Source organism: Erinaceus europaeus, chromosome 19 (assembly GCF_950295315.1).
Source record: "Erinaceus europaeus chromosome 19, mEriEur2.1, whole genome shotgun sequence".
Classification (NCBI taxonomy): Eukaryota; Metazoa; Chordata; class Mammalia; order Eulipotyphla; family Erinaceidae; genus Erinaceus; species Erinaceus europaeus.
The window spans coordinates 22,879,170-22,894,740 of NC_080180.1; the positions used below are offsets into that span (position 1 = coordinate 22,879,170).

At 47.7% G+C, this 15,571-nt stretch overlaps 1 protein-coding gene across 2 annotated transcripts; it reads right to left on the bottom strand.

Moving 5' to 3' along the window:
• Positions 1-683: 683 nt before the first annotated feature.
• GOLT1A (golgi transport 1A) lies at positions 684-12,406 on the bottom strand. Of its 2 annotated transcripts, none has more exons than XM_016188149.2 (5): positions 12,231-12,406; positions 4,379-4,470; positions 2,966-3,078; positions 1,962-2,025; positions 684-996 (listed from the first exon to the last, which is right to left on the bottom strand). In XM_016188149.2, exons 1-5 carry the CDS (start codon positions 12,253-12,255, stop codon positions 958-960), a joined length of 333 nt encoding a protein of 110 aa, XP_016043635.1. In that variant the 5' UTR covers positions 12,256-12,406; the 3' UTR covers positions 684-957. The 2 variants fall into 2 exon arrangements, with proteins under 2 accessions (XP_016043635.1, XP_007523213.1); XM_007523151.3 differs by having other exon boundaries at positions 2,966-3,144; positions 12,231-12,398.
• Between the last annotated feature and the right edge of the window lie 3,165 nt (positions 12,407-15,571).

Below are 15,571 nucleotides of genomic sequence, written 5' to 3' on the forward strand. Positions count from 1 at the left end.
CTCCTCCCTCCAGACTCACTTAACTGGAGCCCCATTCTGCACCCAAACTCTGTGCGAATGAACCGTTGGAGGAGGAGTTGGGTGGGTGCTGTCCCTGTGAAATATTCCTTCTCCAGCAAGACACACTAACACCGAGTGGAAGGAAGCAGGTGTGATAAGGAGGACCACCATGGGGACACAAGAGCAGCAGTTCTAGGTGACAGTTCCTGTCTCACCTGTGATCACACTGCTTTGTGACTGTGCGGACCTCCTTTCTCCCTCAGTCCATACACTGAGCACCTTTGATGCTATTGTAAGGGACCCTGGTCTCTCTGTTGAGCCTGCAAGAAGGTCACCCTAGGACTTGGGCTGCCCAGGACAAGGAGAGTCTCCTTTATTGGACCTGGGGCTCTTTGCAGGCAGGGATGTCGGCTCTCCCAGTGTGGGCTCCATAGGCATGAGCCCCACGTTCCCATGACTGAGAAGTTCCAGCTGCCAGTACACAGATTAAAACCACTGCAGTCCAGTGCCTGCCGCTGGGGGGTGGGGGAGGGTTGTGAACACATATGGCACCGGGTAGGACCATCAAGCCCAGGGTGAGAGCCCGTGGGAGCAGCCTGCCCCATGCTGTGTGGAGTCACTTTGCACCAGTTTGCCCTGAGTCAGGTGTGAGACACTGATGAGTCACAGACCGCATAGGGAGCTCATCTGTGCTTTTCTTGTATTTCTATTCTGTCATCACAGGAAATGTGATGCCAGCCCCACTCTGACCTCTGTGGGCCCCTGGGTTCCGGCTCCCAACAGTCCCGATGGCCTCGGAGTCGACCCCTCAGCTCTGTCTATCCTTCTGGAGTGGGCAAGGTCCAAGTGTGTGAGACGGGGAGGTGAGTCACTGCAGGTAGGAGTCAGAGGTGGCTCCCATGTCCCTTCCAGCCCCCTGGATGGACTCTTCAAGTTCAAGGAGCTCATCTCTGCTACTCAGACCATCGAGCTGCTGCCTTGAAGCCTCCGGAACAGCTGTGGGAGTTGGGAATCATTAGCCCAGACAAAGAGTGGGGAACAGACACAGTGGCCAGGTTATTACAGAGCTGGCCTTGGGAGCTGCAGAGTCAAGTGCAGATGCAGAGCAGGGGCTGCAGGGATGGGCCCAGCTGGCAGGCGTGGCAGGTGCTGATGGCTCAGTTCCTGGACTCCATAGCAAGCTCACATTCTCCCCCCTTTACTCTTTCCTTCCTTCCTTCCTTCCTTCCTTCCTTCCTTCCTTCCTTCCTTCCTTCCTTCCTCCTTCCCTCCCTCCCTCCTTCCCTCCCTCTCCCTCTCCCTCTCCCTCTCCCTCTCCCTCTCCCTCTCCCTCTCCCTCTCCCTCTCCCTCTCCCTCTCTTTCTTTCATCTAGGGGGCATCACTATTCTAGGCTGATTTTTTCAGAGTGAAAGAGCAAAACAGAGGGGCAGAGAGACAGGGAAAGAGAACACAAAACCAAAGCTTCTTTCAAAACGGTGGGGGTCAGGTCTGAACCTGGGTCATACATATGGCAAAACAGTGCACTATCCAAGTTCATATTCTGTCGGGGGCTTCAGAGAAGAAGGGTCCCAAGGGAGGACAGACTCTGTTCCAATTGGCTGCCACATCTCCAAGTCTGGGACTCAGACTTAGCAGCTTCCTGGAAAAGTCTAGCACTTCCTGGCTGGGTCACAGGGAGTCTCTGAGTTTCTATTTCTTTGCTTCTGTGAGGAGCTAGGAGTCACCTTCCACTTTACTGACACCGGGACAACTGCTCAGGGGCTGCTCCACTGCCTCTGCTCTTATTACATGGAATTTCAGGGTGAGGCAACAGGAGGTACAAAGGCTAATCATTCTGGGGAGGGGGCTTGAGGGGAAGTGAGGGGTCCTTATCAGCTGGGGCAGCACCTTTAGCAAACTCAGTGCCCCCACCCCACCCTGCCCAAAGCATCCCACCCTGCCCAAGGCACAAGGCACTCACCGCACTCAGGTAGGGGATGTCGAAGGCATTGCCCAGGAAGCCAAAGGCCACAGGGAAGAAGCCCCTGGAACAGAAGGTGGGAAAATAGCTCCCTTGGATAGTGCGCTGCTTTGCCACGTACACGACCCAAGTTTGCGCCTTACTCTTACCACAATGAAGACAGCTTTGGTGCTGTGGCCCTTCTAAGTCTCCCCTCTCTGCCTTCCTGTCTCTATCCAAAAAGCAAACAAACAAAAAAAAAAAAAAAAAGAGAGAGAAAAAAAAAAGCCTGACTGGGCACCAATTGTGGTAGAGTTACTGTGCATGCACTGAGCTTCTGTGGCAGAGTAAAAAACAAAAAGACAATATAACACCAGAGTTTCCTCCAGGCCATAGCACTTCCGGTGCGGATGGCAGGGTTCCTATCTGAGCTTTGTGCACATTAAGATAGGGGCCCTACCTCATGAGCTATCTCCCCAGCCTGGAACACCACCCCCCCCCCCAACTCTTACCAAACTTGCCCTGGTGAAGCCTAGCTGGGGGCACTCATGTGGCCCTTCAAAGGCTTGGAGGCATGGAGTTTGATGTGCCAAACAGATGAGGGGCGGAGACACTGGAATTCTGAGGGAGCCCCTGGGCCTCAATTTCCTGAAGTTCATGGGCAGTGGCCCCACACCCAGGTGCAGGCCTCACTATGTGGTGACTATTGTCAGATGGACATCATGGCTGCCTCGGGCAGTTTCTCCTTATTCAGTGCCCTGTCCCCACACCCAGCCCAGTACTGACACACAGAGTAACAGTGCCCAGATCAATGGCAGAATGTGTGTGAGGAAATCTAGTTTCCTGAGGCCACAGGGCCTGGTGTTCATGAAGTGTTTTTCCAGGCTGCACTGGGAACTGAGAATTTCTGTGAAAGCCGACGGCTCCCTTTTCTTGCTCCTCCCCAGGACAGCCCCCCCCCCCCAATATACACATCTCTCCTGTGTCCTGCGGGTCCCTGCCCCAGGGGAGAGGTCTGAACTCACTTGAAGAGGTTGAAGAATCCATAGGCTTCTAGAAACATGCCCAGGAGAGGCCAGCGCAGGAGCACGATGGTTACACCCCCTAGGAAGAAGCTGGTGCCCTTGAGCTTGTGCCGCTGGAAGAAGAATGAACAGGTCTTCCTCAGGCCGATGATGAAGGAGAGACCCACCAGGAACAGCAGCTGTGGGAAGGAGGAGAGGCAGGCACGGGGGTGGGGGGAGACAACTTGTAGAGAGTAATTCAACAGGTTAGGAGAGAAACTGCTCAGGGGCAGGGGAACAGACAAAGAGAATTTCATTTAATTTAGTCAACTGATTTATTTTTTTTTCTTGTCTCAAGTGGCTTTTTCAGCTAGGAAGAGACAGAATTAGAGAGAAAAAGAGAGAGTCAAGAGATACCATAGCACTGAAGTTTTCCCCTGGTACAATGGGCCTGGGCTTGAACCTAGATCATGCATGTGGCAAAGCAGGCACCTTCCCAGGTGAGCTAGGATGCCGGCCCAACACGGAGAATTTTAAAGGTTCCTCCTGATTTCTTAGATCCCAAGCACTTCTATGATTTCTTTCTCTCGCTCTCTCTTTCCTTCCTTCTTTCTCCCTCTCCTTTCTTCTTTCTTTCTTTTCTTCCTCTCTCTCATTTTCTCTCTTAGATAAAGGCAGAGAGAATTGGGTGGGGGGCAGGAAAGAGAGAAAGAGAATGAGAGAGAGAGAGAGAGAGAGAGACCATAACACCAATGCTTCTTTTAGTGCTACAGAGGCTGGGCTTGAACCTAGGTCAAGCACATGGAAAAACAGTGCACTATCCAAATGAGCTATTTTGCCAGCCCTTGACTTACTTCTTATCACACCAAGAAAGATGACATAGATAAAGCTTCCCCTCTGCAGGTGGGGTCTGGGGGCTTGAACCTGGGTTCTTGTGCCTAGTAAAGTGTGCACTCTACCCAGTGTACCACCATCTAGCCCCGCTCTGGTTTTCTTCCAGCATGTTCCATCCCCCTGAAAGGACTTTTGCCACCCTCAGCCCCACATCTTTTTCCTTTTCATCCTTCTCCAGTTGAGTGGGATTTTCCTCCAAACACCTGGTTCCATATTGAATGTGTTTATTTTATCCTGACGCTCATACTGCCCCCACCTCCCTCCCCAGAGAGTATATTTGAGTTCTGGGTCCCTCATCAGCAGGGTTCTGAGGGCAGGAACACCATTCGGTTCCTCTCAGTGCCCTGGGGTCTTACCCAGAGCCTGGCATTAGAACCTGGAACCTCAGACTCAGTAGCCAAGGAGTCCATCCATTCCCAGCCACCCTCTCCTGCCAGGCCTCACTGGTGGTGCCTGGCCCTGGTAGGGCTCACCATGTAGGAAATTGGGGGTAACCATCCCGGCAAATAGACACTTTCAAGAAGGCTGGTAGGGACTCACGTTTCCGAAGGCCAGGAGCACTGAGTCAAAGTAAAGGAGGATCCCAAGGAGGATGAAGAAGATGCCAAAGCCAGCGGTGCCCACTCCAATCTCTGCAAGGGGCAAGGAGATTAGGATTTCCCCCATCACTGTCTAGGGGTGGGAGATGGAGGCTCATTGCTCTCAGGAGAGAAATGGATGGTGGGGGGTGGGAGGGTTTCAGGTATCCATGTGGAGCACTTGGGGACAGCTGGTCAGGTCTGACGTGGCTGTGTGTCCTTGCAGCATCCCCATGAAGTGGTTAGTGCTCCCCTCACCACTTGCTGCTTCCAGCTACCTCTTGTCTGTGAAGACCACATGATGGAGATCACTGTCAGGGCCAGGCCGGACAGGACACCTCTACCTGCTCAGTCCCTTCCTGACTCCTGGGAGTGGCTTGCTGCTCGGTCCATGCCCAGCAGGAGGGCAGTGGGCACCACTCCACACGCCCCAGCCCCAAAGGTCTCAGCCATCCTGCTCCACTTCCTGCTGCTGGTGCCCCTGGGAACTCTTCTTGTGGTCTTCTTTCTCTTCTCCTTCTTCTCCTTCTCCGTCTTCTTTAAAAAATACTTATTTATTTATTCCTTTTTGTTGCCCTTGTATTTTTATTGTTGTGGTTATTATTGTTGTTGTTATTGATGTCGTCGTTGTTGGACAGAGAGAAATGGAGAGAGGAAGGGAAGACAGAGAGGCAGAGAGAAAGACAGACACTTGCAAACCTGTTTCACCGCTTGTGAAGTGACTCCCCTGCAGGTGGGGAGTTGGGGGCTTGAACCAGGATCCTCAGGCAGGTCCTTGCGCTTCGCACCATGTGCGCTTAACCCGCTGCGCTACCACCCGATTCCTTAGTCTTTAAAAAAAATTTTTTTTAAATCTTTATTTATTTACTGGGTAGAGACAGCCAGAAATTGAGAGGGAGAGAGACCGAGAGACACCTGCAACACTGCTTCACCACTCACAAAGCTTTTCCCCTGCAGGTGGGACTCAAACCCGGGTCCTTGAGCGTTGTAACATGTACGCTCAACCAGGTGCGCCACTGCCTAGCCCCATCTCCTTTCTCTTCTAATCTACCCCTGGCCTCAGTTCTTGGGGTCACACACCTGACAAAGACCTCACACACTTGGTGGGAAAATGGAATCTGTCACTCAGGAAAGTTCCTCTTTCCACCTGGGAGCCGGGACCCAAGGGGCACCTGTTCTGCTCTCCCTGCTTCCTCCCGCAGCTGCCACCTGAGTGCTGTGTGGCCCTCAGCCTCCTCTCCAGTGTGGTGATTCTTCTCTTCAGTCGCCTGTGCTTCTGCACCTTCTTCAAGGAATCGTCAAGGCCACTGTCATGAAGTTTTTGTGCTATTTTCTTCTAAGAGTTTTAGGTTTTCCTTTCAGCTAAAATGAACTTTGATTTCATTTATTACATAAGGTCTGAAGTAGAGAGTCTAACTTCATTCTGTTGTGAATGAAGCCACCTTAATAGCATTGTTGAAAAGATTATTTTTTTTCTCCACTGATTGATCTTGATACTATATAGAAAATTATTTGGTCATATATCCCAAGGTTTATTTCTGTGCTATCTATTCTGCTCTGCAATTCTCTCTGTATTTCTGTATTTCCTCCTCTGTCCATTCCCTCCCACCCTCTCTCCTTCTCTTCCTTTCTTCCTTTATCATTTTATTGGGGAGGGTTAATGGTTTACAAAGTTTACAGTACAGTTGTTGATACCTGGGTACAATTCCTCATCTGTACATTTTTCCTTATTCTAGTACCATACCACTACAGTTTTGATAATTGTAGCTTTTCACTAAGCTTTAAAATCAGTAGTTATGGAACCTTCAACTGCTTTTTTTTGTTTGTTTGTCTTTTGTTTTGGCTATTTGATGCCCCTTAAGGTTACACATGAATTTTAGAATGGACATTTTAAATTTTTGCAAAAACACCATTGGGATTGTCAGCAGATTGCATGCTAATCTGTAGGCCGACAGTTTAACAGTACCGAGTCTTTCAGTTCATAAACATTGGGTCTTTCTGTTGATCTATGTCTCAAGTTTTCTGACAGTAGCTGGGGAAACAGAGCATGAGACTTGCATGCCTGAAGCCCCTGGTTTGATCTCCTGTATGTGCCAGAGTGGTGCTCTGGCTTCTTTCTCTCACATACTCTCTTTCATGATCATAAGATTTAAATAGTAAAACATAAATCTTAAAAAAAGAGAGAGAGCAGGAAAAACCGTTCACAAAGCAGTTCAAGTGCTGCCCCTGCGACCCTGAAGGAGGCTCCAGTGCTATGGCGTCTCACTCTCTATCGCTGCCTCTCTGTCTTTATTTAAAACAAAACAAAACAGGCTGGGGGAAACAGCATAATGGTGATACAAAAGATTCTCATGCCTGAGGCTCTAAAGTCCCAGGTTCAATCCCCAGCACCACACCTGAACCAGTGCTCTGGTATCTGTCCATCTCTCTCTGTATCTCTCTCTCTGATTACAATAAAATATTAAAAACAAAATTCCCTCAATATCATTTTTTTAGTTTTCAATGTACAAGTTTTTTGCCTCCCTGGTTAAGTTTATTCCCAAGTATTTCATTCTTTTTTGTTTTTGAGCCTTCCTTTAGAAACGTCACCAACTTCAAATATAGAATGTATTGTTTTGAGTTTTGCTTTATTTATTTACTATGGCTAGAATGATTTATTTTTATTGCAATGTGTATGTTGGAGAGAGAGACACAGGAAAAAGTGTCATTTTAAAGCTCATGCGTGGGGACTCAGAGACAGGGTCATGGAGCAGCAGCTATTTCATGTCACTCCTTTGATCAACTAGTTAAAGCAACAAAAACTCACCTGAAAATCACTAAAAAAAAAAAAAAATCTGAAAACTCAACAAAATACAACTGGATTTTTTTTCAGAAACTCACTAAGCTACACCCACCACGTTCCAGATGCTTCTACAATCCCATCCCGACCTCCCTAAGCAGATGATCTCGCCAACATATCCCAGAACCTCACCTCTCCAGAGCTCTACCCTACTAGGGAAGACAGAGATGGGCTGGGCATATGGATCAATGTCCATGTTCAACAGAGAAGCAATGACAGAAACCAGAACTCCCCCCTTCTGTACCCCAAAAGAATTTTGGTCTGTCCTCCCAGAGGGGAGAATGTTAGGAGAAGATGACCAGATGGCTCTGAACCCCAGTTCTACCAGGACTCCGAACTTTTGTTTTTGCACCAACACTGGGAGGAAAGAGCTTCTAAAGAACACCTGAGGAAGTCAGGAGCTACCTCTTGCCTGAGAGGAAAGAGGAAAAAAGCAGGGCAATTTTGGGATGACTTCACTCATAAGCGGAATATAGGAATTTGAAACCCATGAACTTTATAAAAGAAACAAAGTATATACATAGTCAACCCGTGACTATGGATGGCCTTGGGAGAACTACAGTGGCGACCTACCACTGGCAGGGTGTGTATGGAGGAGGTGGTGGTCATGGCACAGAACTTTGGTGGTAGGTGTAGGGTGGAATTATACCTCTATTATCTTATACTCTTGTAAATCACTAATTAAAGAAACTACACGTGTGGGGGATGGACAGTGGAACACCAGGTAGAGAGCATATGCTATCATGCTCAATGACCCAGGATCAAAACCCTGGTCCTCACTTTCAGGGTGGAAGCTTCACAAGTGTTGAAGCAGTGCTGCAGGTGTCTGTCCCTATCTGTCTATCTATCTCTCTCTTCTTCCCTCTCACTGTTTCACTGTCCTATCAGATAAAAAAATATGAAAATATAAAACCACATGCATGGCTTTATTTTAAATGGCTGGATAAAAAAAAGTGAACTTGGCTTACTTTTCTTAAAACCTATAGGTATGTATGTATTTTCAACCAGAGCACTGCTCAGCTTTGGTTTATGGTGGTATTAGAGTTTGAACTTGGAACCTCAGAGCCTCAGACATGAGAATCTTTTTGTTATGCTGTCTGTTTCCCTTGCTTTTGTTTTTTCATCTTATATTATTAGATAGAGCATCACTCTGGCATGTGGAAAATTGGGGTTTGAACTCAGGACCTCATGCTTCCACGTTGAGCAATCTACCCACTATGTCACCCTCCAGGACCTCATAAGTGATTTTTAAAGTAAATATATTTAATTCATTATTTATTTTTGGTGTCTTTATTGTCTAGAGACAGAAATCAAGAGAGAAGGGGGAGATAGAGAGGGAGAGAGACAGAGAGACACCTGCAGACCTGTTTCACCACTTATGAAGCTTTCCCCCTCCTGGCTAATTTTTTAAGGGAAAATTTCACTGGATTTGTCAACTAAAACTTAGTTGGCAAACTTAGATTTTCCCAGTTAACATGCTTGTATAGAAAGTTGTTACAAATGAGGGATTATTCTGGTTGTTTGGAGGCCTAGCTGTAAAAACAAAACAAAATTGTTGAAACTAGATTTTCTGGCTAAGTTACATTTGTAACTGGAAAAAATAAAAAAGAAATAACACAGCTGCCTCCTGGGGCAGTCATCATTCATAGTCTGTTCCCACACAGAGCCTAAAAGGATTAGGATCAGTTCCAACACAGAAATAAGGTAAAAGGCCTTCTTCAAAAGACTCATTAGAAATAAATAAATGAGATGTTTTTGTTCACACTATAGCCTGAAACTTCCCTCAGCTCATAGTAAAAAAAAAAAAAAAAAAAAAACAAATCGTCAGCCTCAGGGGCCAGGCAGCGGAACACCTGGTTAAGCTCACACATTATGGTGTGCAAGGATGCAGATTTAAGCCCCTGGTCCCCCCTGCAGGGGGAAGCTTTGGGAGTGGTGAAGCAGGGCTGCAGGTATTTTCTGTCTCTCTCCCTATCTCCCCCTCCCCTCTCAACTTCTCTCTGTTTCTATCTAGTAATAACTAATGAGCTAACTAAATAAAATATTTTAAAAATTGTCAGCCTCTTCTCCTCCCCCTCAAATTTATTTATTTGACAGTAGGGCTCAGTGGCTGCACAAGAAGGAGAGACAGAGAAATCCCTGCAGCCTTGCTTCACCACTTGTGAAGCTTCTCCCTGTAGATGGGGACTATCGGCCTGAACCTACCTAGGTCCTTATACATGGTAACAAGTGCACCCTGTTGGGTGTGCCACTACCAAGCCCCTGACTTTATCCTCTCAATTCCCCACCAGCTGTATAGAGTCCATCTTCTGCTGGCCAGATTCCTTCTGCTTCTGACCCCACAATCTACTGGGGCTTGTTTCTGACTTCCACTTCCTAGTAACACCGACTTGAGCTGCGTCACTTGCAAGTCGGGTGACATCTTGACACCCCACTCTGGGCAATCCCTCTGCCCAGAGCACTGCATTGTGCAGCGAGAGGAAATTTCTCTTGAGAAATGGGACAGAGCTTGTGCCTTGACATCCCATACTGCCTGACTCTTCTGTCCTCACTGACAAGGAAGTGCATCTCCTCTGGCATAATCCTTTCCCACAGACCAGCATATTGTGAAGGGAGACTACACTACGTATACATTGGAGTGCTGGCCAGGTCTTTCAGTCCTGTGTGTGTGTGTGTGTGTGTGTGTGTGTGTGTGTGTGAGGGAAGTAGCTTCCCCTTCCCCCAGCGCCATGTCTTAAACCCGAACTGTATGTAAGGCAAGGTTGGCACCCTAGCAGTTGAGCTATCTCATTAGCCCCTGTCTGAGCTTTTTAAAATTGAGATATAACCAACATCTACTATATTATTCATTGCAGCTACACACATGATGATGTGATACTAAAGTGCTTTGCAAGATGACCACCACAAGAAGCCAAGCTAGCATCCATCCAACCTCACACAGTCACCACATTTTATCCTGGGCTGAGAACTTTCACACGGCCATATTTCTCTAACCTGAATGACCAAGGCATCTTATGTGTTTGTGCCCGTAACAGCTATCCATTATTAGCCATAAAAACATGCCAACAACCCCTGTTCTGATTACACACAGTCTTCTCTTTTTCTTAGTAGCTGTTTTCTCATTGAAATGTAATATGAACATTTTACTGGATGTTCATTTTGTTTTGTTAAGAGAAGCCCCCATGTCCCACCTGTAGATACTTAAAACCAGGCTCCTATTTGTTTTGTATTCATAACACAAGCTTCTCAAATTCATTATATATATACATATACACTTTATACATATATATATACATATAAAAAGTATATATATATATACTTTTTATATATACATATAAAAAGTGTATATTTAACAGAACCTCATTCATCTCTGGTTTATGCTGGTGCTGGGGATTGAACCTGGGACCTTTGGTGCCTCAGGCTTTTTATGTTATTATATAAAACTAATAATTTATTTGCATGACATTATACTATCTCCCCAGGCCCCTGTATTATATTTTCATCTGCAGCCAGGACTTGCTGGCTTGCATCCTTACTGCTCTCCCAATTTGTTCAACACTCTTTTGCAAGGTTGGTGAGATTCCAGAATTTTCATGTTATGGAAGCAGTCTTCTGTGGGCCACACCCAGAGCTTGTAGCATTCAGTGGAGAAACTACACAAAACCTCTCCAGAGAAGAGCCAGAAATGTTTTCTCACACACAAGCTTCTGAGCCACCCTCGGCCTCTGTTCTGGAAGTAGCTCAGTGATTTCCACGGACTACCAGAGGGGAGACTGTTTCTGTAGTTCTCCTGGGGCAGAGGTGTGGCTTGTCACCACAGAAATGCCCATGGTCCAAGATTCCTGGGCTCCAGACAGATGGGGGTGGCACACCCCCTGCTGGATGCCAGCCAGGGCTGTCAGAGGCTATTTCCCAAAAAGATGGTAGGCTGAGTCAGGTGACTCAGGATCTTTAATCTGGTGCCCTCGTTCCTCTCTCACAGGACTCAGTGCCTTTGAGTTTAATAAAATGTTGATTTATTGGGTGAGGAAATAGTGTGATGGCTATACAGAAGACTGCTATGCCTGAGGCGCCAAGGTCAACTCCAGGCACCACTGAAAGCCAGAACTCAACAGTGAACAGTGCCCTGGCCTCTCTCTCTGTATCACTCTCAGGCCTCATCCCTCTTTTCTGTCATTTTCTTTTTCCTTCCCTTTCCTTCCCTTTCCCTTCCTTTCCCTTCCTTTCCCTTCCTTTCCCTTCCTTTCCCTTCTTTTCCCTTCCTTTCCCTTCCTTTCCCTTCCTTTCCCTTCCCTTCCCTTCCCTTCCCTTCCCTTCCCTTCCCTTCCCTTCCCTTCCCTTCCCTTCCCTTCCCTTCCCTTCCCTTCCCTTCCCTTCCCTTCCCTTCCCTTCCCTTCCCTTCCCTTCCTTTCCTTTCCTTTCCTTTCCTTTTCTGTCTTTTATTGCCTAGGCCAGTGGTTCTCAACTGAGGCTCCAAGGCTTCATATGGCAATGTCTGGAGACTTCTTTTGTCTTTTATCTTTGCTGGGACGTCACTGCTCCTGGCTGAAGTTTTTCCCCCTTTTCTTTTCCAGATAGAAAGCAAGAGACAAAGAGACATGTGTGTGTGTGTGGGGGGGTACCGACTACATGGGCAGAGACCCCCTGAGTTCATCTTTAGCAGAACCCTTACTCCAGACTCCTGAATGGAAGACTGACCAAATCGAAGTATGAAACTGCCAGTCCCCCCAAGCCCTGGTCTCTGGCTCTGGGGATCCAGGACCCCCCCCCCCCACTGTCAGGCTGTGGAGCCACACCTAGGGTGCTGGGGAGCTACCCAAGGTGCCAACGCGGCAGCTCGCAGTCCCTGCTCCAGAGGTCGCCTGTATGGTTCCCGGGAGGGGCAGGCTTTTCAACAACACCAGGCGCAAACCTCATCCAAGCCCAGCCCAGCCCAGCCCATCCCCCTCGACAGCATGGGAGGCCCCTCACTCACTCTGCCACTCGGTGATGGAGACCATGCCGCAGGCTGCCTGGGGGACCTTCCGGGAGGAAGCTGGCGGGGGGGGCGGTGGGGGGTGGGTGAGAAGCAGGGAGGGCCGGGCTCCTGCATGCTATAGGGGCGCTGACCCTTGGCTGGTTGTGAAACGAACCTCAGGTAAATCATTAACTGCTCCCCCCCACCACCCCACGCTGCTCAAGTCAAGGCTCCCTCCTCCAACTTCTTCCCCAAGGTCCCCGCCCACCAGAGATCGGTCACGCCCACCAGATAGGCCACACCCACCGGAGCACAGCCACGCCCCCTGGCTGGATGCGGTTGCTCCTCTTGCAAATTAGGACTTTACACGGAGGAATCTGGATTAGGGGTACTGAGGCTCACTTGGTTTGGGGGAAGGTGTAGGGAGAGTTGGAATCTGCTTCTCTTTGGAGAAGTGGTGAATTCACCGTCTAAGTAGTACGTTTGCTTTGTGCTAGTACCCATGACAGACGCTAGGGGGAGACAGGCTACTGAGTAAAACTTGTGGCTGACAATCAAGGATTATCAGGTAAGAGGAAAAAAGAAAAGAGGAGAGGAGAGAGGAGAGAGGAGAAGTGGAGACTCTAGTCTCCCAAAAAGAAGAAAAATAAAGAGGGGAGGAGAGGAGAGGAGTGGAGAAGAGAGGAAAAGAGGGGAGGGGAGAGGAGGGGAGAGGAGAGGAGAAAGGAAAGGGATCAAGGAAATGGGGAAGTGGTGCAGTAAGTATGGCAGCACTGAGCTTGGAAGCATTATGGTCTTGAGTTCAATCTTCCAGATCCCAGGGAGAGACTTTAGGCATCTCTCTCTCTCCCTCTCTCTCTGTCTTCTAACTTGTATAAATAAAAAAACAAGTAAGAAAGTCAAGGGTGAAAGTGTCCCAGGAAGTCAGATACAAAAAACTATAATCTCCTTTTCCCCAGTACTGTCCTGCTGTGGTTGGGCTTTGGGAGACCAGAGACCTGACTTTGGGCTGTGGCAGGACTGGCTGATTCGAGGAGGCTGGTTTGAGTCCACCCACCAGCTGCGTAGAGACAGGTGCTTCCTCCCTTGCCCTTGGACCTGAACAGAGTTGGGAAGGTGACTCCTGATACCCTCCCCCTCCCCTTGTAGAGCAGTGGTTCTCCCCTGCTTCAGAAGCAGCAGCCCCTGTGCACTGTTCTCTCTCACGGCATGAAGCTCATGGGTGCCAGGTATGACCTAGTATATACATCATGGAAAACACACAGTGGATGGGGGGTGGCTCAGTGGCAGTGCACAGGGCTTGCAGGAGTGCGCCCCAGGGTTTGCTCTTTGTTTCTGGCCTTTCTCTCATAAAATACATAAACAACCCTTTCAAAAATGCTAACAGAGTAAACAAACAAAAAAAAAGAATAATTTATAACAAGACGCATTGCCTCTCAATGCGGCTAGAACTCTGGACTATGTATGCGTCTGTATGACTATGTATGTATGAGTATGAGGCCAGGAGGTCAATCACCGGCGTCACACGTACCAGAGTAATTATCTGGCTCTCTCCTCTCCCCCTCTTTCTCTATAATGAATAAGTAAATCAGTAAATAAATAAATCTTTGGTGGGGGGGGGAAGAAAAGGAAATAGAAGACTTGAGCTACTTTACACCCAAAATACTTTTCCCTCCCCTATAAAGATAAAAGGATAGTAGTGGGTAGATCCTTCCCAGAGTAAATACTAGTGTTAGGCAAGAAGCACCACACCAGCTGTGCTCACATCTAAAAAGAGAAGGCAGTCAATGGGCTTAGGGCTGACACAGCAAGGCATGTGAGAGCCAGCAAAACAGAGACAGTAGAAGGCAGATGTGAATTCAAGTGAATTTCAGATGTTTTGGGTTTTGTTCAAACCACTCCTGATGTTACAGCAGGGATGAGGTAGCGGTGGCATACCAAGGACACACAGTGAGAGCTCTGTCCTGAGGTGCCTCGTGGTGAGGTGCAGGTCCAGACTGTGGTACTGTCATGGCCCTGGAGGTCACACAGCCGTCACTGGCAGTGGAGCGTGCATTGTAGGATGGACAGGCGAAGGAAATGGTGGGATGGCTTGCAGGTGGATTCCTAGATGTGTCAGAAAGGCTGAAAACAGCTGCCACATCTCCACCCACTGTATTGGAACCATTTCTAGTCAAATACACAGTAGCTGGAATGTCCCAATACACTGTGGAGATGTGGCAATGGAGTATCCAATGGTTTTGAGGTAAGAAAACAAGATAATCACAATAATCTCTTAACTTAGTTCCTCATGAAACTTAGTGAAAAAACAAAAACACACTTCAAAGCATATAAAATCTGTTCGGCACCATTAGGGATCACAGTAGGACTGACATACAGGTGCTGTGAGTTCACTCATTTGTATTGACTAGCTTTTTTTTTTTTTTCTTTTTTAACTGCACTGGGCTGACCTTTTCTGACAGAGAGCAACAGAAACAGGGAGAAAGAAAGAGTAGGAAAGACGCCACAGCACAAAGTTTCCTCCAGTGTCGTGGGGGCGGGCAGGCTCAAACATGGGCTGCACCTATGGCAAAGCAGGCGCCTTCCCAGGTGAGCTATCTTGCCGGCCCTAGATGCACATTTAAAAGACATCCAAGATGGAGGACGGCTATTAATTTTGGAAATCAGTCTTGTGCATCACAGTCACTAATGCTCACATGAATTCCGCCCCCCCCGGCAGGGATGGGGATCAGTGGTAGTGTGATTTATACATGTGTTGTCCTGGATTTAATTCCCAGCACTAAATAATAATAATAATAATAATAAATCACTCCGTTATCAAGGAGACAAATCAAGCTTCCCCCCAAAAAATATCCAAAACTTGTCGCTAGAGGGAGCTCTCAGCCACATTGAACCCAATGCTAAGTTGAAAACTTGAGCTTCATCATAGTTCCAAGAGAAATGGGACGTTTCCTCTTCCTGAGCTTCCGTTTCTTGGATAGTGACAGTGCTTATTCCACAGAGGTGTGAGGAGGACCAGGGAGTAAATTAATGAGAAGAGCAAACACTTAGTGAACCACTGTCATTACTATTTTAATATAACTATTACTATTTTGTTATTATTATTATTATTATTATTATTATTTTGAGAAAGGAGAGAGTGAGAGAACCACAGCATCACTCTGGGACATGTGATGCTGGGAATCAAATTCAGAACCTCCTGTTTGAGAAGAGTCCAATGCTTTAGCCATCCCTCCACCTCCCAGGTGGCACTAATTTTAATTTTATTTCATAGAACAAAGAGAAATTGAGAGGGAAGGGGGAGATAGAGGAGGGAGAGACACATACCAGCAACACTGCTTCACTGCTCATGAAGCTTC